The sequence below is a fragment of the Eublepharis macularius genome, chromosome 10 (genome assembly GCF_028583425.1).
Source record: "Eublepharis macularius isolate TG4126 chromosome 10, MPM_Emac_v1.0, whole genome shotgun sequence".
NCBI lineage: Eukaryota > Metazoa > Chordata > Lepidosauria > Squamata > Eublepharidae > Eublepharis > Eublepharis macularius.
Window position 1 is genome coordinate 94,312,007 of NC_072799.1, and position 21,319 is coordinate 94,333,325.

General features: G+C 46.7%; 1 protein-coding gene across 1 annotated transcript in view; it reads right to left on the reverse strand.

The window, feature by feature from the left end:
* Positions 1–950: 950 nt before the first annotated feature.
* Positions 951–21,319, reverse strand: part of SLC30A9 (solute carrier family 30 member 9) — a 35,528-nt gene continuing 15,159 nt past the window's right edge. Inside the window, exons 8-18 of the mRNA XM_054990003.1 lie at positions 20,012–20,079; positions 19,511–19,613; positions 15,892–15,947; positions 15,078–15,213; positions 13,133–13,172; positions 11,371–11,442; positions 10,277–10,384; positions 8,233–8,398; positions 7,855–7,984; positions 1,539–1,652; positions 951–1,321 (exon numbers count right to left, since the gene is read on the reverse strand). Of these exons, the coding sequence (XP_054845978.1) occupies positions 1,277–1,321; positions 1,539–1,652; positions 7,855–7,984; positions 8,233–8,398; positions 10,277–10,384; positions 11,371–11,442; positions 13,133–13,172; positions 15,078–15,213; positions 15,892–15,947; positions 19,511–19,613; positions 20,012–20,079 (1,038 nt within the window). The 3' untranslated portion in view covers positions 951–1,276. The remainder of the gene's footprint in view (positions 1,322–1,538; positions 1,653–7,854; positions 7,985–8,232; positions 8,399–10,276; positions 10,385–11,370; positions 11,443–13,132; positions 13,173–15,077; positions 15,214–15,891; positions 15,948–19,510; positions 19,614–20,011; positions 20,080–21,319) is intronic.

A 21,319-nucleotide genomic window follows, 5' to 3' on the forward strand; every position in this document is an offset into this window, starting at 1 on the left:
TCTCTTGATTTATAAGGTATTCTTGATGCATCGTAACGAGTGTTAAAAGTGCTCCCTGCTGCATCTATCAATGCAGAGTCCATGGGCATAGGGACATTTAAAATAGAGGGGAGTTACAGAAGGGATTTTTGGAGCAAGCACTGGGGGGGATCTAAAGTACTTCAAAGGAAGTGATGCTCATGAGACTACCCCACTTCTAAAGAACACCCTGAAATTTTGCCCCACAGAGGACGTACAAAGTGGGCTTGCAGTGGAAGGGATAAAATCAGCAACAATCCCTTTCCGCCTCCCCCAGGGGAAGTACTGTTCTATTGCGGCAAAACAGCGACTCTGGGTCCAACTCCCTGCAACTAGTTACTTTCATTCCTTTTGGTGTTATCCTACAGGTATCCACCTGCTGCCAGGTGGATACAGCAGCTAAGCTTCAGAAGAGAGCGAGAGCCACAGCACAAGCGGCCACATTCTCTCCATGATGAGCAATTCCGTAACTGCTGCGGTGCGGATCCCCAGAATATCCCCAGCCTCCTCTCCCAGCATCTGGGCAGGTGCCCTGTTAGGGAGGAGTCACTACCCTGGGTGGAAGCAACGGAAGAGCAGCACGAGGATCCAGCGCCCAAGGCAGGTCTGCCCGAGGGCCCTGGCAACGCTTACACACTGGCTCCGGTGGGTCGAAGACGGAAAGCGGCAGCACTCGGATGGCTTTGCGCTCTAAAGCTATTAACCCCACGGGGACACACCAGGTTTCCAGCTCACGGCACCGAGGGAAAGAGCAGAAGTCTCCCGGAAGAACCAGGGACAGGCTCCAGGGCTGGAATATATCAACTGGTCCTTTAGGAGGGCCGTGTCCTTGAAGGGGAGCACACAAAGGCTCCCAAATCTCTAAAGAAGCTAAGAAATAGCAGCTGGTAGGAACTGATGTGCAAACTTATACAAAAATTGAAACTGGACAGCAAATATATATATATATATATATTATATATACACATACTGTATTTTCGAAAGTGACGTTCAGTAACTTATTTAAAGTTTGTAGACCCCAGTATTCATCTCTACTACAGATTCACGTGTAAAACAGATGGCCAAAGCAGCTGGCCTGAGAAACCAGCTCGACAAAAGCCATCACTATCCTGAAGAAGAGTCGGCTCTAAGAAGGAACCGGGGAGCTCAGGGGAGGAGGCGTCTCAAGTTCCCCCTGCAGGCTCAGGGGCTGCTGTGTCCCCCTCAGCAAAGCAGATGCAGAAGAGAGATCTCTCTCCAAAGATGGCGTCTGTTGAGCTTACAATATCTCCAGGTCTACATGTCGCACCTCCGGATTGCGTTGCTGAAACAAAAAAAGGTATGTTTTAATATGAGCAGCAGAATGTCTCAGAGCAAGGCAAGATTAACACAAGTTCTCAAGCACCATCCTCATCCTCGCTCAGCTGCTTCTGGCTGGAGCCCCCTCAGTTATTACAAAAGGAAATAATGTTTCTGGTATCAACACAGTGTGGCAAACCTAGTATTAACAATGCCTGTTTTTCGAACCAGCCACCTCTTACCTTTAGCTCCTTCTCCAGCCGGTCTACTTCAGCTCCTAGCGTGTCGATAATATTTTCACCATGTTTAAGCATGAAAGCTTCTAATTCCTCAAGAGTCTTCACCTGCTGGATTTCCTGCCACAAAATTAAGTGTAAGCAGATCAAAGCAAGAAGCAGAACACAAAACAAGTCAATTTCCCATTTTTTGTGAAATTCAGACACACTTTCAGGTAACAGGGAACGATCTGCCCAGGAGATCAGCTAAGGGGAGGTGTTTTCTTTTCTACTTCAACCCATTTATCCAATCTTATCCCTCTACCAGCAGAAAACAAACTGGATGATCCGTTTGGTATCTGTCAGAAGCATGACCCATCGCATATATAAAATGATTGCATTCAGGACTCTGGGTGGCAGGGTGCCACACAAATACAGATATGCCACAGTATCTTCAGAATTCAAGCTTTCATTTTTACACAAAAACTGAGGTGAGTTTCCAGTCCTTACAGATGAGAAGAAAAATCTTGAAGGCCATAAAGCACTGACTGCCGAAATCGCTACAACCGAAGTGGGCTCTTTAGGCTTTCCAGCAAGAAGAACAAAGGGCGTGTATCTCTCATCACCCTTTTCCAGAATGCACAAAGGAGAACAAATTATGAAAACTAACAAAACTTGCACAAGTTTGCAATAATTTATGCAGATAAAAAGGTTCAGTGTGCCTCAGCATGGGATTTCTGTTTCTCCTAGAAGAGTTCACACATTTCCTTCCAGTGTAAAATATGAATAGTCCTGGTTATATTCTTGATACTTAAAAACTAGTTTAAAAATATACTTTACTTTCTGGCCCAGAAATACCTACTCTGACAGGAGCTCTTAGATGGGATTTCAGGTTTCTGTTCTAAAAGAAGGCAACTGGGAAGTGTTTTGAAACATTACACAGATCAGTAATTGCCACTGAACCGCACAAGACTGCCATTTTAGAGAACATACTAATCCAAAGTGGCAGTCACAAGTCATGAAAATGGAAAGGACACCCTGGTCCCCCCCGCCCAAATTACACAAATATGTATACAGGTGGTCACACAATACATTAGAAGTTTTAGATAAACCAGTTGTTTACCAACAACTGTACTTCTCTGAGTGATCATATCTGTTTATTTTGCACTAGCAACAAAGCCCGTTGTGGGGAAAAAATACAACGGGCTCTAGAAAGGGGAGGGCGGGCAGGCAGGCATTCGCTCCTCCTCCGTCACTGATTTCAGCTGGTGGGGTGGGCACTGTCATCTACTCCATGCCTGATCTCAGCCATGTGAAGGGGTGGTGGGCTTTGCTACCTGCTCCATGCCTGATACATGCTGGGTAAAGGGGGGGCATTGCCTCCTGTTCTAAGCCTGAATACGGCTGGGTGAAGGGGGGCAGGTATTGCCATCTGCTCTGAGCCTGATCCCAACTGGGTGAAGAGAGGTGGGCATTGCCACCTGCTCCCCGCTGGGTGAAGGGAGGAACAGGCATTGCCACCTGCTTTGCTCCTGATTTCAGCAGGTTGAAGGGGGGGCAGGTATTGCTGCATGCTTGGTTCCTGATTCCAACAAAAAGCAGTTTCCCGTGTAACAACAATGTCTCCTTATTTTATTTTACATTAAATATGTGATTCAACAAAGAGCTATACCACATATAACAGTCATGGAAAAAATATTCATACAGGCGTCATATATGCTCAAAGGTCAATACATAAAGTGTCCAGTGCTTCAAGTGCTCTATTGATATTGCAACAGATATTAAAGTGCAAATGCTTCCTAGCACCATATGTACACTAGTCCTTCCATCCAAAATCAAGCTCGCCTTGTATTCCAACTGAAATTGGGTATAGTCTGTAGGTTTGTTCCAATAAACTGCGCAAGTCACAGATTACAAGTAAACCCTTGTTGCATTCTTTTGGTGTACATTGATAATTCTGTGACATCAATTTTCAAACGGAAGGTCCAGATCCACATTGAATCCGTTTCCAAAGCTCTTTCTCAAAGAAAACAGTTGTCAGAAGTTCATGCAGCTACCACTCCATGCTAATCATTAATTTTCCAATTTTCCACCATTTCCACCATATATGACGCCTGTATGAATACTTTTCCCATGACTGTTATATGTGGTATAGCTCTTTGTTGAATCACATATTTAATGTTAAATAAAATAAGGAGACGTTGTTACACGGGAAACTGCTTTTCGTTGGTACTGGTTCCTGATTCCAGCAGGATGAAGACAAGAGTGGGCATTGCTGCTTGCTCAGTGGCTTATTCCAGTAGATTGAAGAGGGCGGGCACTGCCTCCTGCTCTGAGCCTGATCCCAGCCAGGTGAAGGCGCAAGGTGGGCATTGGATTCCAGGTGACTGAAGGGGGGCAGGCATTGCCACATGCTCCGCTCCTGATTCCAGCTGGCTGAAGGGGGGCGGGCATTGCCACCTACTCTGCTCCTAATACCAGACTGGTTAAGCCAGGGGTGGACATTGGCACCTGCTCCACTCCTAATACCAGCTGCAGTTAAGGCGGGGAGAGGGCATTGCCACCCGCTCTGATCCTAATACCAACTGGCTTAAGGCAGGGGGTGGACAGTGCCACCTGCTTCGCTCCAGATTCCAGGTGGCTGAAAGGGGGCAGGCATTGCCACCTACTCCACTCCTAATGCCGGGTGGGTTTAGCCAGGGGGTGGGCATTGCCACCTGCTCCACTCCTAATACCAGCTGGGTTAAGGCAGGGGTTGGGCATTGCCACCTTCTCCGCTCCTAATACCAGCTGGGTTAAGGTGGAGTACGGGCATTGTCACCTGCTCCGCTACATTCATTCATTCATTCATGCTCCGCTACTGATCCCAGCTGGCTGAAGGGTGCATGGTAAACTTCAAAGGACCGAAGACCCGACAAGGAACTGGTCACTGATAACACTTGTTTCCAGACTGCATCAGGGGTCGACAGACCTTCTCCCCACGCATCTCCAGATGCCTCACTGCCGCTTACAATAGCTCAGGCGGCAGATTGACACGCCCCTTTCTTTTGGGCCGCCTGAGATATTGTAAGCGGCAGTGAGGCATCTGGAGATGCGTGGGGAGTTTACCATCTCCTTGTTTCATCTGGAGAGAGAAAGCAACATGCAAGAGACTGTTTAAATGTTCACACTGACTTTGCCATTTCCGTTTGAGCTTCCACCTTGTTGAAAGAAGCAAGTTTACTACAGTTGGCCGGATGTTGTGTAATATTGTATATGAGAATTGGAGATATATAGCCTGGAAGTGTTTAGAATTAGATAAGTCATGCACTGTGCCACTTTATATTACCAATAATCACCTAATATACTTTTGCAATTTTTCATTGGCTATTGTCTTGTCCCTTAGTTGTGGTTTTCCACTTTGGTTGTTGCTACTCCTAATAACAGCTGTGTGAAGGTGGGAATTCCACCTGCTCTGCTCCTAATACCAGCTGGGTTAAAGCATGAGGAGGGCATTGCCATCCAATACGCTCCTAATACCAGCTGGTTAAGGCACGGGGTGGGCATTGCCACCTGCTCCGCTTCTTATACCAGCTGAGTTAAGGTGGGGGGTGGGCATTGCCACCTGCTCCACTCCTAATACCAGCTGGATTAAGGTGGGGGGTGGGCATTGCCACCTGCTCCACTCCTAATACCAGCTGGGTTAAGATGGGAGGTGGGCATTGCCACCTGCTCCACTCCTAATACCAGCTGGGTTAAGGCAGGGGTGGGCATTGCCACCTGCTCCACTCCTAATACCAGCTGGGTTAAGGCAGGGGGTGGGCATTGCCACCTGATCCGCTCCCAATACCAGCTGTGTTAAGGTGGCAGTGGGCATTGCCACCTGCTCCTCTCCTAATGCCAGCAGTGTTAAGGTGGTGGTGGGTATTGCCACCTGCTCTGCTCCTAATACCAGCTGGGTTAAGACGGAAGGTGGGCATTGCCATCTGTTCCGCTCCTATTACCAACTGGGTTAAGGCTGGGGGTGGGCATCGGCACCTGCTCCGCTCCTAATACCAGATGGGTTAAGATGGGAGGTTGGCATTGCTACCTGCTCCCATCCTGCTGCTGGCCTGGGCTTCCCACCATGGCACATTTTCTGGAGGGACAGGGTGCCTTGCCTAGGCTTCCCTCCATGGCATCGCCCTCTGGTGGTACAGCAGGGTATACAGTGAGTTGTCTGAAATACCCTTACTCAATTATATAGTAAGATGTTTTAAGTCAGGATATATTTAATTGTGGTTTACAAACCACTTTGTGCTAAAAGGCAGGACAGAAATATTTTAATACATAAACACTCGTGCTGTACACCTATACAAAAGAACTGCAGCTAACTAGATTCACCAAAAACAACTTTACTTTTTAAAACCAGTGAACAAAGAAAGCAGCTCAGAGAATCGCGGTGGAGGTTCTCAATCAATTCTACCACTGCAGTGAAAACCCCGCCCCCCCCGCCCCCCGCTGCGGGTCCCTCAAGGTCAGCATTGTCTGCTCTGACAGACAACAGCTCAGCAGGGTCTCAGGCTGAGGACTCTCACATCACTCAGGCCCTGTTCCTTTTTGTTTTTGTAACTTGGAGATAGTGGGGGATGAACCTGGGCCCTTCTGCATACAAAGCAGATGTGGACAGATCTCCCCCAGTGGACAAGACAGAACTGAGCGGGAAGGCACAACTCCTCTCCCTTTGGCATGCCTTGCTGGGGTAAGGAGGTTTCCAGCACCAAAAAGCCAGCTCTAGAAGTTTCAGAATCAGCTCATGCATCTATGTGACCACAGTCCTGTCCACTGTGAACACATGTACAATCTGTGTGTACAGTGTACACTTAATGTTTCTTTATATGTGCACTGAGTAATTCTCATGTTAGGTTCCACACAGGTACAGCTGAACATGTGATTCACACCCCACAGTTATCCAGCTTCACTGGTCCCCAGCTTCACTGGTAAAGTTAACACACACTGGCTGTTTCTTATAAATGGATACATGTGCATACATGAAGGGTGTACATGCGTACACTGCAACATGTGAACAGGACAGGTGAATATGAAAATGTGTGTTTTCCAGGCAGACTGCCAGAGCAGGAAAAGCCCAGAGAGCTCTCCTGAACTACCAAGAGGAACGTTTCAGGGGCACTAATCTGTTACGTTTCTAGTCCAAGTTGGCATGTCTTAGACAGTGGTGGATTGAGTCAACAGCTGTAGACAGCAAGACAGAAAAGCTCTGCTTGACATCTTCAGGAACTGGCAGGTGTTTTCTGAACATTCTCTCTGTTTATATGATAAGCAGAATGAGAAGATAACGCTTATCTGGAACTATAACTTCAAGCTACAATGTTAGCACAGGAAAGAGATCCTCTCATAGAAAGTCCAGGTCAAACTCTTCTTCTCCAACATGGTAGCTTTCTATATATGAAGGAAATTCTGTCGGGGGGGGGGTGGTATTCAAACATGCAATTTCCCACCTGCGCTCAGCCGCCTCCCGCTTGAAACTGGACATTCCAAGAAAAGGTTTTCCCTACGATTCCCTCAGAGGAGGCTGCTTGTGAACGTTCTGTGTGGCCAGTCTTTATTCTCCTGACCTTGGAATATTTGCAAACATTTGAAAGTATTGCATCAGCTCAACCCAAACCAATAGCAGCTTCCTTGCCACCATCAACGCTCCCCCCGCAAATATTCCTCGGAATGCATTACAGTATAAGTGGAATGATGCGGCAAACGTCACACCATTTTTTACAGCTACAGTCTATGAACATGAGTGGAAGTATGCATAGATGGGCTAAATTAAAGCATCTAATTCTAAGTCAGATCTTTTGAGAATCACAGTTCTCTTTGTCAGATGCATCTGGCGGGGAGAGCTGTGGTTCTTGAAGGCTTGTGCTGCAGCGGAATGGGTTGGTCTTGGAGGTGCTGTTGGACTCTTTTTGATTTTGCTACTACAGACTAACACGGCTAAGTCCTCTGAACCTTTACAGAAGCAAACTGATCTCCACATCAGAAGGAGCTGTTTGCATCTGCATATCAGAAGGAGATGTTTGCATCTACCCCACCCACCCCTCTCCTCCTCTATATCTGACCAGTTTCTCTTTTTGCCCTCCAAGCATCTGACGAAGAGAACTGTGATTCTCGAAAGCTTATGCTACAACAAAATTGGTTAGTCTTAAAGGTGCTACTGGACTAGTCTTAAAGGTGCTACTGGACTCTTTTTGATTTTGCTACTACAGACTAACACGGCTAACTCCTCTGGATCTAAGTCAGATCTGTTTCCGCTCACTTGAGCAACGGGGGAGAAAAACACACCACTGAAACTCCGTGCATCTTCAAAACATACTTGTAGAAGCTGCTCGATGTCTTGTTTCTCCAAGTAAGACCGAGTCACAACCCGTCCGTCAAAGTCTACTTCTGCCTTGAATCTCACTTGGCTCACTCCCATATCTGTGGCTTTAACATCATGAATTGCTCTGAGGAAAATATTTCGTGCGGCGGGACAAAGCGAGAAAAACAAAAGCCATTAGGTGTCTCCGACTGACAAGCAGAAGCAGCCAGCTGGCCAAAACAGGGTCACTGGAGCACAGCGCTTGCCCTGTAAACTTGAAGGCAAAAATCCATTACTCCCCCCCGCGACAGGAGTCACATTCGGTAGAGTCCTCTACTTAGCTGAACGTGTATGCTCAGGTGTCGCCAATGCCAGCAGTTCAGACCCGCTCACCTTACTGCAGGGTCGCTTTCCAGTAACTCTGTCAGCCTCTGCAGCTGGTCGGGCTGGATAGATCTCCCTAGCAGCGCTTCCGTGTTGGTATAGATAAGGAATGCTGATACGGCTCCCAGTAACGTACCCACACCCAGAGACCCAAGGCTGTCGTAGTATGGGTTACCTATACCACAGAAATGAAAAAGATAACCTTGTAGTATACCTCGTACATTTCCTCGCCTAAAAAGCCACCCGCAAGCTCGAAAGAGATGGTTTCTTGCCTCACATACAGGAGTATTCTAACACGCCACACCCTCGTCCTTTATAGTTAACACCATGAAAACTAACGACAAACAATCAAGGAATTGTCAAAATTATTTGTATCAATACATATATATATATTCGTTGGTAAAGAAAGAATATATTTAATTTAAATAAATATGTACGGTTTTTGCACAATAATTTCATTAAGTCACAACTCACAATTCCACAAGTCTCATCTACGGTAGAAAATAGACAGGTATGATGCTGAACGGCAGAGAACCTCAAGCCTCTATAAATCACCCTGCTATAGCAGGAAATTTAACTTCATTCAAAGTGCTCTGCCGTTCAGCTTTGTATAAACCCATACATATTTATTTAAATATATTTATTCTTCCTTAGATTTTACCAAAGAATATACATATTGATATAGTTCTGACAATTCCTTGATTGTCTGTAGTTAGCGTTCTTGAGGTTCCGTTAACTCTAGTCCTTGTTCCGTGATGCTCTCTGTTGTTATACACCCTCATCCTCGCCTGAAGTGGCCAACTGATGCTCTGCACACTGCTTAGTTTTATGCACATACAACTGATTCTTTTAGTTGTGAGAGACTGGCCCAAGTTTGTGATGTGCTTACCAGTGGCGCAGTTGTTGAATTATGATCAGAGAAACCCAGGTTCCAAGTCCCGTTCTACCATCAAACTTGCCGGGTGACCTAGTCATTTCCTCTCCACTCTACCTGCCCCACAGACTGATTGTGAGGACAAAACCGAGGGAGAATTACACAGGCTGCCTTGAGCTCCTCGGATGGAGGAAGGGGCGGATTAAACGGAGTAACTGGATTCCAGAGGATCAAGTGGGGATTGGGAACAACAGACCACAGAGTGTTTCGCATTTGCTTGCAACAGCAGTTTACGTCACATGATATAGTAAAGAACGGGGAGGGGGGAGCACATGACCGAAGGCCACTTGCCCCATCAAGCCCCAGTCTAAAGGGACACTGACCCATAACACTATTGCTGGGAGATGAGGAGATAAAAGCAGCTTGCTTTTCACCTAACAATCCAAACAGCAAAGCACTGGCATTATGGGGAAATTTTGTGTCATTCCCCCCCCCCCCCAATTCCTTGTAGGCAAATGGTAAGCTAATTTCTTCTATGCTTTTCTGGCTTGTTGGCAGAGTCCCAGGGCACTAAACATTGTGCACATTTCTGGGACACCCCCCCTTTGGGGACACCCCTCTTCTTTGGTGGTGACCCCCCCTGTGTTTCTTCAGTGATCAGTATGAGCCACCCGTTTCACTCTTAGAGGGGACATTGGCTGGAACCCCACAAGTAGTGGGGGAGATGCGATAAACAACCTGCAAGTTTCCACTCTGAGAAATCTAAATGCTCTTAGGAGCAAAGAATAGGCCAACATCCCATCCCCCCATGTATTTATTTTTAATTAATTAAAATATTATACCTTGCCTTCCCCCAGCTCAAAGTAATTTACAAATAATAATTTCTTTTCATTTCACCAACTCTATACCTCCTAAAGCATGCTCAGTCCTCCTTGGGTTGGATTTTGTTTCTTCAGGTAGGAGAGGTGATCTCTTTTCCGTTCAGTTAATTTTTAAAGTCAATTTGTTTTGCATATTTGAGTAGTTACCAAAGTCTGTAGAAATCCCTGTCTTTATTCTGGTAAACAGGTTTTGCCTCTTTCATGATTGGTACTGGCACCCTCGCTTGGCTATTAGATTTAACAAAAAATATTCTGTCAGGCTTCACACTGCCAGTGTCCATGCGATACAGATGCTCACCTGTGAAGGATGTCAGGCCCATGCACGTAGCAGCCAGCATCACACCCAGGACAGCCGCAGTATCTTCTAGCAGCACAACATTGGTACTGGGATCGCGAGCCTGAATGACTGAATATTTAACAACTAATTATGCCGGTACATAATTTCTTTGCACTGAAGGAATCATGTCCTTCTCTACTCATATAATAGCCGGTACATTTAACAGAAACAAAAATCTGTACTACACAACGGCTTGGATCCTGTGGCAAAGATCTATGTATATGGTGTGTGTGTGGGGGGGGGGATTCCCCCGTTCCATGGAAGCCCTCCAATCCTCCCCCGCATTGCCCCTTGGAACCTGACACATGCATCTGACGAAGAGAACTGTGATTCTCGAAAGCTTATGCTACAATAAAGTTGGTTAGTCTTAAAGGTGCTACTGGACTCTTTTTGATTTTGCTACTACAGACTAACACGGCTAACTCCGCTGGATCTATCACACATGCAGGGATCTTTCTGAACAGGATAAAGCCCATTCGATACCTCTACATATTTCCAGTCTCATAAAGGGGCCCTGTAGGGGCTTCTTCCGCTCACTGGAGTTAAAGGGTACTTACAACAAACGTAACTGCTTTAAGAACTAGTTCCTCAGCTGCTACAAACAAGTCGGGGGACTGTAAGGAACGGGGCAAGGAGGGGGGGGGGGGGTAGTGCTTTTCCTTCCCTTCCACAACACAACCTTTTCAGTTCAAGTGACTGGCCTAGACTGGGTGGTCCCTTCCATTTCCCAATGCTCAGCTCTGAACAGCCCACGACTCCTTGAGCTCACTGAGCATGCTCGGCCTTGAGCCGGCAGCTGGGGACATATCTTTCTCTTATACTGCGGAGTAACATTCCCCCCAAAATCTGCGGAGTGCCTCGGGGACACAGAAACCCCCACCTCTGAGTGGCCCCTTTCCGTGGCCCTGCTGACTGGGATGCTATTCAAGGGAATGAGAGTGGAAGCACGAGGAAACGAAGAGACCTTCCTTCCAAAGAATTAAACGGCATCCATTCACCAGAAGAGGAAGCAAACAGACAAAGCCAAGACTTCAACCTCTGCTAAAGAGACTTACCATACTGATAGAAGGACAGTCCTCTTGCCCGGGCACTTCTGCGGATTTCATTGATTGCAACGAGAAGAGTCGCTGCAGGGAGGGGGAAAGGAAATATTTGAACCAAGCGAGAAAAACAAAAAGGACAACAGATAAAGCAGCAAATTCATTCTGAAGCTCTTCAAGCCATAAAGTTTATTGTAAGCATCAAGGAATAGCTCTGAAGTGATGCCAAGGCTCAAGGCAAAGAACCAGGCCCCGATCCTCTGCCTGCTTGCGCAAGAAAGCGTCCTTCGAGTTTCAAACAGAAACACTCCAGACGAAATAGGTTGCAGACCCCAGCTTCAGTCCAAACAAAAGCCAGGTGTCTCGATCCAAAAGCAACTCTGGACGTGTTTAGCTGTGATTCAGAGACCCACTTAAGGTACGCTGAAGGGCTCTGGGATGCCCAACAGGATTACTGTTTGTTCTGAATGGCAGATCCTCACACCATGTCACCGGCTGCTTCCGCAACTACCTCCTTCCAAAGGCTGTTTGCCATGTGAACAGGGCCGGGGGGAGGGGGGGCTGCTGCCCAAGAAACCAAGCTCCACGTTCCCTTAAGTGCACAGAACTAGGTGGGAGGATTTGGGAAGCCAGGCCTTTGTCTTTTTCCTTTGGCCAACAGCACCCCCAACACCGTATCGCACCACTATTTGTGAAACTGCCCTCAGTTTCAAAACCCATCAGCCACGCAGTGTGCTTGTGGTTGGGAGAGAACATGGAAGACACACCTATAAAACCCCCTTGAGCTTAGTCAACTAGTTGGACTGGGTTCCCGGTCATCATCTTTACGGAGTACCCCTGTCTATCGAGAGGCAAGTAGTCACACACATAAGGACTATTTCTTTAACAAAATATTTACTTTTAAAATGTATATCCAATCTTATTTCCTTGGAATCAAGGTGGCTAATGCAGCAACAAGTCGCAAGGGCAGACAATGAATCAATTACAAAATAGATATACATAGATAAAACCGTAAGGAGACAAATCTGCCCAAACAGTTCACCCTCCATCAAAAGCGCTCTGAAAGAGAACCACGGCGTACGCTTTCTTAAATGCGGCCCGTGAAGGTGCTCCCTGCACCCGCTCTGGGAGGACGGGACGCGCCACAGGGAAAATCTGTAAGCTAGCTGTTGGCATTCAGACAGCACCAAGGAAGGGCACCCAAAAACAGGCTGGCTGGCTGAGGAGCAGCGGGAGGTGCGAGTGGAGAGGTGTCAGGGTCCCAGGCTGCAAAAGGCTTTAAAGGCAAGAACCAGCAACTGGAACGGAGCTTGCAAGCAAATAAGTAGCCAGTGCAGCTGACGTCGCACCGCAGCAATATTCCTAGCAGCCAAACCTCCCCCCTCCTTGTATATCAGAGGACCTGCCATGTGTTCGGCGTATCAACGAGGCAACTGTACCGCCACAACACAAGAACAGTCTTGGAGCAACTAACACTGCCGAAGTTTTGTGAAAAGCTGTGCAAATGCCAACCTGATGGGGCGAGTGAAGGGGAGACCTGAGAAGCCCCAGGCAAGCAGTTCAGGACTTTCCAAAGGGAGGAGGAGGAGGATGACAAGGGCAATAAACAAACAGCATCCTGAGGTCATCTTTCATCACACTTTCGATTTGCATTCTAAACTGTTACCCTGAAATGTGAAAAATGCTTGTGTGTTTGGGGGCAACTGAGTTTACATGTTGGGCTTTAATGCATCTACACAGGGGGAAAAGGCAGACAGCAAAACGAGAGTTAGCGTACCTCCTTCGGAGACCAGCGACCCTGCTAATATACAGTAAGCCTAATAAAGGGGGAGGGAAAGAGATAATTAAGTATATGTACAATAGAAAGCCTTGTAAACTACACAGAACTGAAACATGGGATCTAACCCTACAGCTGCATCACCACAAATGAGATTAAACAGAGGTTTACTGTAACTGAGCAGGAACACGGATGGTTTGCTGTACTTGCCCCTCTCCCCTTGCCCCCCTCCCCTGCACTGCACACAGCACTTGACTGAAAGCACCAATGTGGTGTGACACCCAGCAAAACTGGACCCCTCCCCTGCACTGCTCAGAATTCCTGGAGGGGGGAGACTCCAGTTTGCTGAAGTCATGGTAAGCTGAAGCCTGATCAGCCAAGCCCTGCATAAGAGAGGAGGGGAGGGAGGCGAGGGAAACTGCAAGCGCAGCAAGGCAGTCATGCTCATGGACACCCCAACAAGCTTCTGATTAGACGTTCTCATGATGTCTGAACACAGCCATTATCGCAGACAGGATTAAGGAATGCGATCGAAAACTATTCAATTTCGGCGACTGAGACAGCTGGCTCCTGCATTTTCAGAACAGTAGCCCAGGAGCCAGACAGCGCCAGGCTTCATTGCAAGACTGATGCCTTCTCGCACAGAGGGCTTGCAGTTTTGTGCTTGGGCATGACGGTACATACAAATACCTACGTTTTCACATTACAGACAAAATTAAACAGATGTAGCATCAACAAGTGGAATCTCTCCTAGGAATAAAAACTGCCTGCAATCCTTGGGTCACAGCTCATTTAAAATTCAAAAGGACTTCCCAGGTCAGGACTTAACTGATTTGGGTCCCAGCTCCAGTCTGCAGGCCATCAGTGTCCCTTTCCCAGCTTAAGTCAGCAAGAATGCAGCCTCACGTGCATTTACTTGGGGATACGTTTTCAGTGAACTGTGGCACTTATTTCCAAGTAAATGTGCATACGACTGCAGCAGCAAGTTCCTTCACCACTACAAGAAAACAGTCGGACTCGTGTGTGTGTGTGGGGGGGGGGGGGCGGGATTTCCACAACTGCCAGCTCCTTTTCTCAGGCTTCACGTTTGTGCGTCAAAGGGGGGGATACAGGAAATCTGTATCACAAGGGAAATGAAAGACATGTATTGCTTGGTTCTTTTCACAGACACCTCAACAGCAGCAGTGAATTTATGACAAACATCAACAAAGCCATTGAAAAGCAAGCGCAGAATTTTCCCCTCCAGTGGCTTAGATCCGGGGCCCCCAACCTTTCTCAGCCTCTGGGCATCTTCGGAGGCAGAGCCAGCCACAGCATGCCAGGGACAGAGGTTATGCTCGTCTCTCACAGTCATTCCTCAATATTCCAGGCAGAAGCTCGGCTTAACAGGATGCTTTTTAAAATGAACATATTGTTTAAACGTACGTTCTTGCTGACACACAGTATGCCTTCAGTCACGCAGTGAAGATCCTTGTGCTGTGGCGGCAGCTGCTGCTAAAGCAATTTTTTTTTAAAATTTCCAGTGGCCAATCAGAAGCACCGCTGGACAAAAGCCCCACCTGGCCCTGGCCCACTTTCTAAAAACACTTGGGAAGTGCCCAGAAGATTTCAGAGGGCACCACGGCACCCAGGGGCCACGGATACGCAGAAGAAACTCCACAGAAGATGCCTAGATGGCGAGGCAGCCTCAAGAACGACTTGCCTTTTGTCTAAGAGAAGCGAAGGATCGTAATTCGAGCTAGCCTAGCTAAAGCACTGCAGGGTCTGTACTGCACAGGTCTGCTGAACTAATGGGGGTTTCCTCCAGAGTACAAATCCGTGAGCTGACGCAACTGCCTCCTGCGTCAGCAAAAGGCTCCTGGCTCGAAAGAACGGAGCCATCACTGACACGAACGGACCGCAGGATTCAGCCACATCACGTTCATCGTGCGACAGCTCAACTTACCCAAAGAAGCGATTCTATGGGCTGAGGGTGCAGCAAGCCTATCACCCCGTGATACCACGACAGTCCGGCACCCATCATGAAAATGCCAACGCCGCTGATCAGGGAGGCAATGTAGCGCATGTTTGCAAAACCATATCTGGATGGAGAAGGGGGGAACGCACTTTAGGAAACTTGCAAAGGAGACAGGAGAAACACACACACTCTCACTGCTCGGAAGTCAACTGGGCAATTAAAGTGCAGCTGTGAAAAGCAGGCCCTGCTCTCAAGAGAGACGACTTTACATATCTGAAGTCACACAGGGGCTGTGTGACATATCAGGCCTATTTCTAATCCTGCTCTGCACTCATCCTGTTTGCCTTTCATCTGTCTACAATCTGCACTACAGCTTCTTATGAGCTTTCTAAAGTTCCTACACATGTCTAACAAGAGGCAAAACATTAAGCCAAAAAACTTGATTTCAGTTGTAATGCTGCTTCCCAAATATGAAACCTTCCATTAGTGGGAATCCAGTTTTCATCCTTTTAATGTAAAGCTTTAAAAAGCATGCTGTTTATCAGATGCCACCTTTGAGTCTCTACCGTATGCCCCAAAGAACTGCTGGCTCTGTTCTGTTAATCCTAACAAGTCTCTGGGTTGAATGAAAAGGCTCAAACTAGGGAGTTTTTCATCAGATGTTACATGAGTAATAATAGTGTGTGGTATAAAATCAGATGCACCAAGAAAATAAGAAAATGAAGGCCTAGGATGTGATCAATTTGACAAAGGAAATAATGACATTCAGAAGCTAACATTAAAAGAAAAAAAATGTCCTTACGGATGGCTTGGATCTGGAGTCCTCACAGACTGACTGATTCCAACTGCTAGCAAAGCCTGTACAACAAAAAAGAGAACAGGCTAGAATTTCAGAATTTCTCAATAAACTTGGAGAAGTTTAAATTGTTCAATAATAAATCTGAACTACTGAAATAGACAAAGGATGTCAGTGTTAAGTGTTTCAGGGCGGTGTGGGGGGCGGATCTAGAAAGTTTAGCTGAAAGAGAAAAGATGAATCTCAAGTGCCCTTGCCTAAATCTGCCAAACATATCCGCACAGAAGCATCGACTGTTTTTGTCGTTTTAAGAAACAGGAAACAGTGTGAACCCGGCTGCGTCTTAGACGAGACCAGCTCCATGACACATCTTTGCTCTTCAAGTCCCACAGCATGTCTGGGTTCAATGGTAGCCCATTTCCACAAACAGTATTTTTTTTGCATAAAACTACATGCAAAAAGAAAAAAAAGCATGTATGTGCAACCTCCTCAAAATATCCTAATGTGCACAAAGCCTTCTATGGCAACACTTCACACGTGTCCCTGCACATCAAGCCATTAAACTCCTAAGCACCACATTCATATTATTATTACACTAGTAACAAAGCCCATTGTGGGAAATAATACAACAAGCTCCAAAAAGTGGTCCAGGCTTAGGTGGTAGTAGGGTGAAAGTTATTGAAGTCCTGATGAAATCTCTCAAGGGCTTCCTTCCCATGGGTCCAAATGATGAAGATGTCATCCAGGAATCTTAAGTATAGTAGTGGTTCCAGTGGATGGGAGCTGAGGAAGCGTTGCTCTAAGTCCGCCATGAATATGTTAGCATATTGTGGTGCCATGCGTGTGCCCATGGCTGTGCCATTAACCTGTAGATATAAGTTGTCACCAAATTCGAAGTAATTGTGAGTGAGTACGAAGTGACAAAGTCTAAGCCTGGACCACTCTACACAACAGGTACACTTCCTGGACACCACTGTACAACTACATAATGGACGAATAAATACCACCTTATACCGGAAACCAACAGACCGATACTCATATCTACATGCCTCCAGCTTCCACCCTAAACATACCACTCGGTCTACTGTCTACAGCCAAGCCTTACATTACAACCGTATCTGCTCCAATGCTCTCGACCGAGACTCACACTTAAGAGATTTACAACAAGCATTTTTGGGACTACAGTACCCACCAAATGAAGTGAAGAAACAAATTAACAGGGCCAGACTAGTACCCAGAAACAGTCTGCTCCAGGACAAACCTAAAGGAACTAACAACAGAACACCACTGGTTGTCACCTATAGCTCCCAGCTCAAACCCATCCAACGTATCATCAGTGAGCTACAACCCATCCTGGAAAATGATACCTCTCTCTCAGAAGCCCTGGGTGGAAGACCTTTCCTTGCCTACAGACAGCCCCCCAATCTTAAACGACTTCTCACTTACAATCATGAATCGGCCAGCAGAGTCACCAGCACAGGTACCAGGCCCTGCAACAGACCCAGATGCCAGCTCTGCCCCTATATCTACCCAGGGAATACAATTACAGGACCCAATGGCATCAACTACACTGTCTCTGGCTCTTACAGCTGCTCATCCTCCAACCTGATATATGCCCTCATGTGCCAACAATGTCCTTCTGCTCTGTACATTGGACAAACCAGCCAACCTCTACGCAAAAGAATAAATGGACACAAATCTGACATTAGAAATGGAAACGTCCAAAAACCAGTGGGAGAACACTTCAATCTACCAGGACATTCCACCAAAGACTTAAAGGTCGCTGTGGTTCAACAGAAACCTTTCAAAAACAAAATCCAACGGGAGGCTGCTGAATTGGAATTCATATGCAAATTTGACTCTGTCAAGCGGGGACTAAATAGAGACTATGAATGGTTATCACATTACCACAGGTAACAGATTCTCTTTACAGAGGCGTGATCTGGGGGAGACCAGTGACGCCTGGTGTGGGCTTTCGGGGACCACAGTTCTCTTTGTCAGATGCAACTGGCAGGGAGAGCTGTGGTTACCGAAGGCTTATACTACATAGGAATTGGACACCTTCACTGCTACAAACTGACTGCACACCAAAAGGAGATGTTTACATTTCCAAGCAAAGGAATGTTTTGATTGCCTCTATGCTAATTGCATTCTGCCTTCTTGTGATTTATGCCCCCTCCCTTTTCTCTCTCTTTCCCCCTCCTCTTCTGTATCTGCCCAGTTTTGATCAGGCATCTGATGAAGAGAACTTGATTCTCGAAAGCTTATGCTATAATAAAATTGGTTAGTCTTAAAGGTGCTACTGGACTCTTTCAGAGTAGGAAGTGTGGAACATGGTTAGCCTTTTATATAGTAAGTCAGTCCTTGCACTCTCAAGTTGACAGTGCACACCATCAATCATGACTGGCCCCACCCATCCTATCATGTTGCTTGCTGTTGGGGTCAGGGCTAGATCCACCCAGCAGTGAGCTGGGGTAGATTTATGGATTTGCCAAATCAAACTGGAAACCAAGGATCATTTGTTAGCTTAGAACTCTAGGCATATTCCCAAACCTCCCCCAACCTCAAAGCGGTATTTCATTGGTGGCAGCTACATCACTGAGTGTTTGACACTGGCGCCTCCTTCTAAGGAGCTTGAGTGCCTTTTTTTTGTGGCACAGCTAAGCAGAAAGTTTTCTGGTGAACCACAAACTACAGCCCTGATCATAACACCAACAGTGTATGAACAGTCTGGGCACAAACAGTTTTTGCCCCTACAGTTCAGCCTACAGTTTAGTCGTTCGTGCCAGCAGCATCAACCGCTCACAGCGCTAGCAGCTGAAAGTTGGAAACTTAAGCAAAAACATTTTATTTTCATAATAATATATAATTTTGTAGCATGGGGCCATTTTTATTTATTTACTTGCTCGATTGCTTCATTTATATCCCATCTTTTGCCTCAATCAAGACCCAAAGCTGCTTACATCACTCTCCTTTCCTCCATGTTATCCTCCTAACAACCTTGTGAGGAAGGCTAGGCTGAGAGGGTGTGACTGGCCCAAGGTCACCCAGCCAGCTTCCATGGCAGAGCAGGGATTCGAACTTGGGTCTCCCAGATTCTAGTCCAACACTCTTAACTGATATACCAAACTGGAAACACTTTTGAAAGAACACCGCAACACGTCCCCTACAGACAACTGGAGCTGTTCAAGTCCAGAGAATGAGCCCCCGCCAAGCGTGCCCCTTTTAGAACCCCAGAAGAAATCTTCTGAAAACTTGCAAGCTGTGGACGGTGAAAGCCCGAGTGGACTGTGAAATGCTCCAAAGGGGCACCTCCACCATGGAGAACGCAGACCGAGACAGTAAGCGTGTGCTTGAGGCAGGCAACGCTAAAAGCAATGAAACAAAATCTTGCATTTGTAAACCAGAGCTGTGCCCTCTCGGGACTCACCGGCAGGCATCCCCACATCCCCACTCCACGCCCTGTGGGGTTTCATATTGCAGGAAACACGCTTGATGCGCAAGCGTGAACTAGCCTTGGAAGCAAGCCACTGCTGTTACTGTTGCGTAATCTGCAATCCCGCGCAGCTGTCCCATCTGAAGCCCGCTGACTTCAAAACTAGGACTAGAAAGGGAGGGTACCCACCTGATTGCAAGTGTCTGCTAAGGAGTGAATGGCTTCGGAAAACATGCTTGCAGAACCCGTGTAAACCCAAGCAAGAAGCTTGAAAAAAAAATTCAAACCATTTCTGGAAGTAAAGAACACACAGGAGTGAGTAATGCAAAATTAAAAGACCAGATTCCCCAAGGAATTAAAAATATAAACACGGGAAATGTTACATTCATACTCGGCCAACTGTTAAACCACGGTTAGGAGACACGGGCTGGGTCACAGGCTCCTAACAGCCTTCCTGTGCAACTCCCCCCCACCCCACCATCCCAATTACTTCCATGCCTTGCTTTCGAAATGCTACAGTGTCCCATCTACATAAATGCTAAGCATAAATGACAGTAACCAGATCCCCTCATTATCTGGCTCTAAATCCACCTCTGCAGAATCAAAACACATGAACTTTCGTCTGTATGCGTACACCACTCAATATCCAAGTTTATAAAATGTCCAGCTTTAAGAGGAAAAAAAACTTACATGCAAATAGCCACCATCACCACTTTTCCTGGTCCCCTGAGAAATATAGCTGAGGCACTGGAACGTGGCTGAATAAAAAAAACAAATTCATAGTTTAAAACGCTACATTTGTGTAGGGATTGCCTTCAGTAACATACTGCTAAGCAATTGTAATTCCAAGTATTATAGCAATACTCAATAATTACGGCTCTTATCCAATTAAAGAAACCATAAGCAAAATTTGTGTAAGTGATATACTTCTGAAAGGGATCCCTCAAAGAGTGGAGATCACATTCAGCCACTCTTGGCAAGTAGACCATCTAAAGCATATCTTTACATGAGGGGAATGGGTGGGGCGTGCCGATCCCCTGTCTTCACCCAGGGGGACAAATAGGCTGGAAATCTGCGTTGCTATTTTAAAACAAACAATTCTTAGGACACTGAATTCCACAACGAGAACGAGGGGGGCTGTTGTCCATCTCCACTTCGTATCTGCGAATAAGCTCGGCCACACTTCTTCTCCTTGGAAGCACAGCAAGGAGAACTTTGCTTACCCCCAAACTCTTCTGTATTTTAAAGCAATCTTTTTTTTCTCTTTCTGTGTGAGTAAAGTTCATCTTTCAGCTGCCAGGAAATTTTTGCCAGAAGGATTATCTGATATTTGGACTTTACCAACTCATTGAGTTAGAATGCTCAGAATGAGAACAGATTATACAAGTCAGTAAAGTATTAGTCTTCAACTAGTTCAGTTTGGATTTAAAAGGAGATGGAAATTTTGCCCATTTCAATCCAGAATACCAGCATGAGCTTTTCTGTTTTCTTGTGGCATCCCAGCATGCACACAGCCTTGTTTATGCCTACAATAGTGCAGTAAGGAACAGTACCTTATTTACTATATAAAAGGCTAAGCGTATTCAAGATAACTCACTTCCTACCTTGGTGCGCCACCAGAGGGTGCTGCTCTGGAGGGAAGGCCAGATGAGGCAGCCAAGCCTCCAAAGAGCGCGCTGTAGTGGGAAGCCCAGGCCAGAATCAGGTGCAGAGAAGACGTCAATGCCTGTCCCCCACCTTCACCCAGCTGGGATCAAGAGTGGAGCAGGTGACAATGACCATCCCCCGCCTTTACCGGGCTAGGATCAGGAGCAAAGCAGGTGGCAATGGCTACCCTCCACTTTCACCCAGCTGGGATCAGGAACAGAGCAGGTGGCAATGTTCGCTTTGCTCTATACCCAGTTGGGATCAAGAGGGGAGCAGGTGGCAATGCCCACCCCCCGCATTCACCCATCTGGGATCGAGTAGCAGAGTAGGTGGCAACACCCACCCCCCATC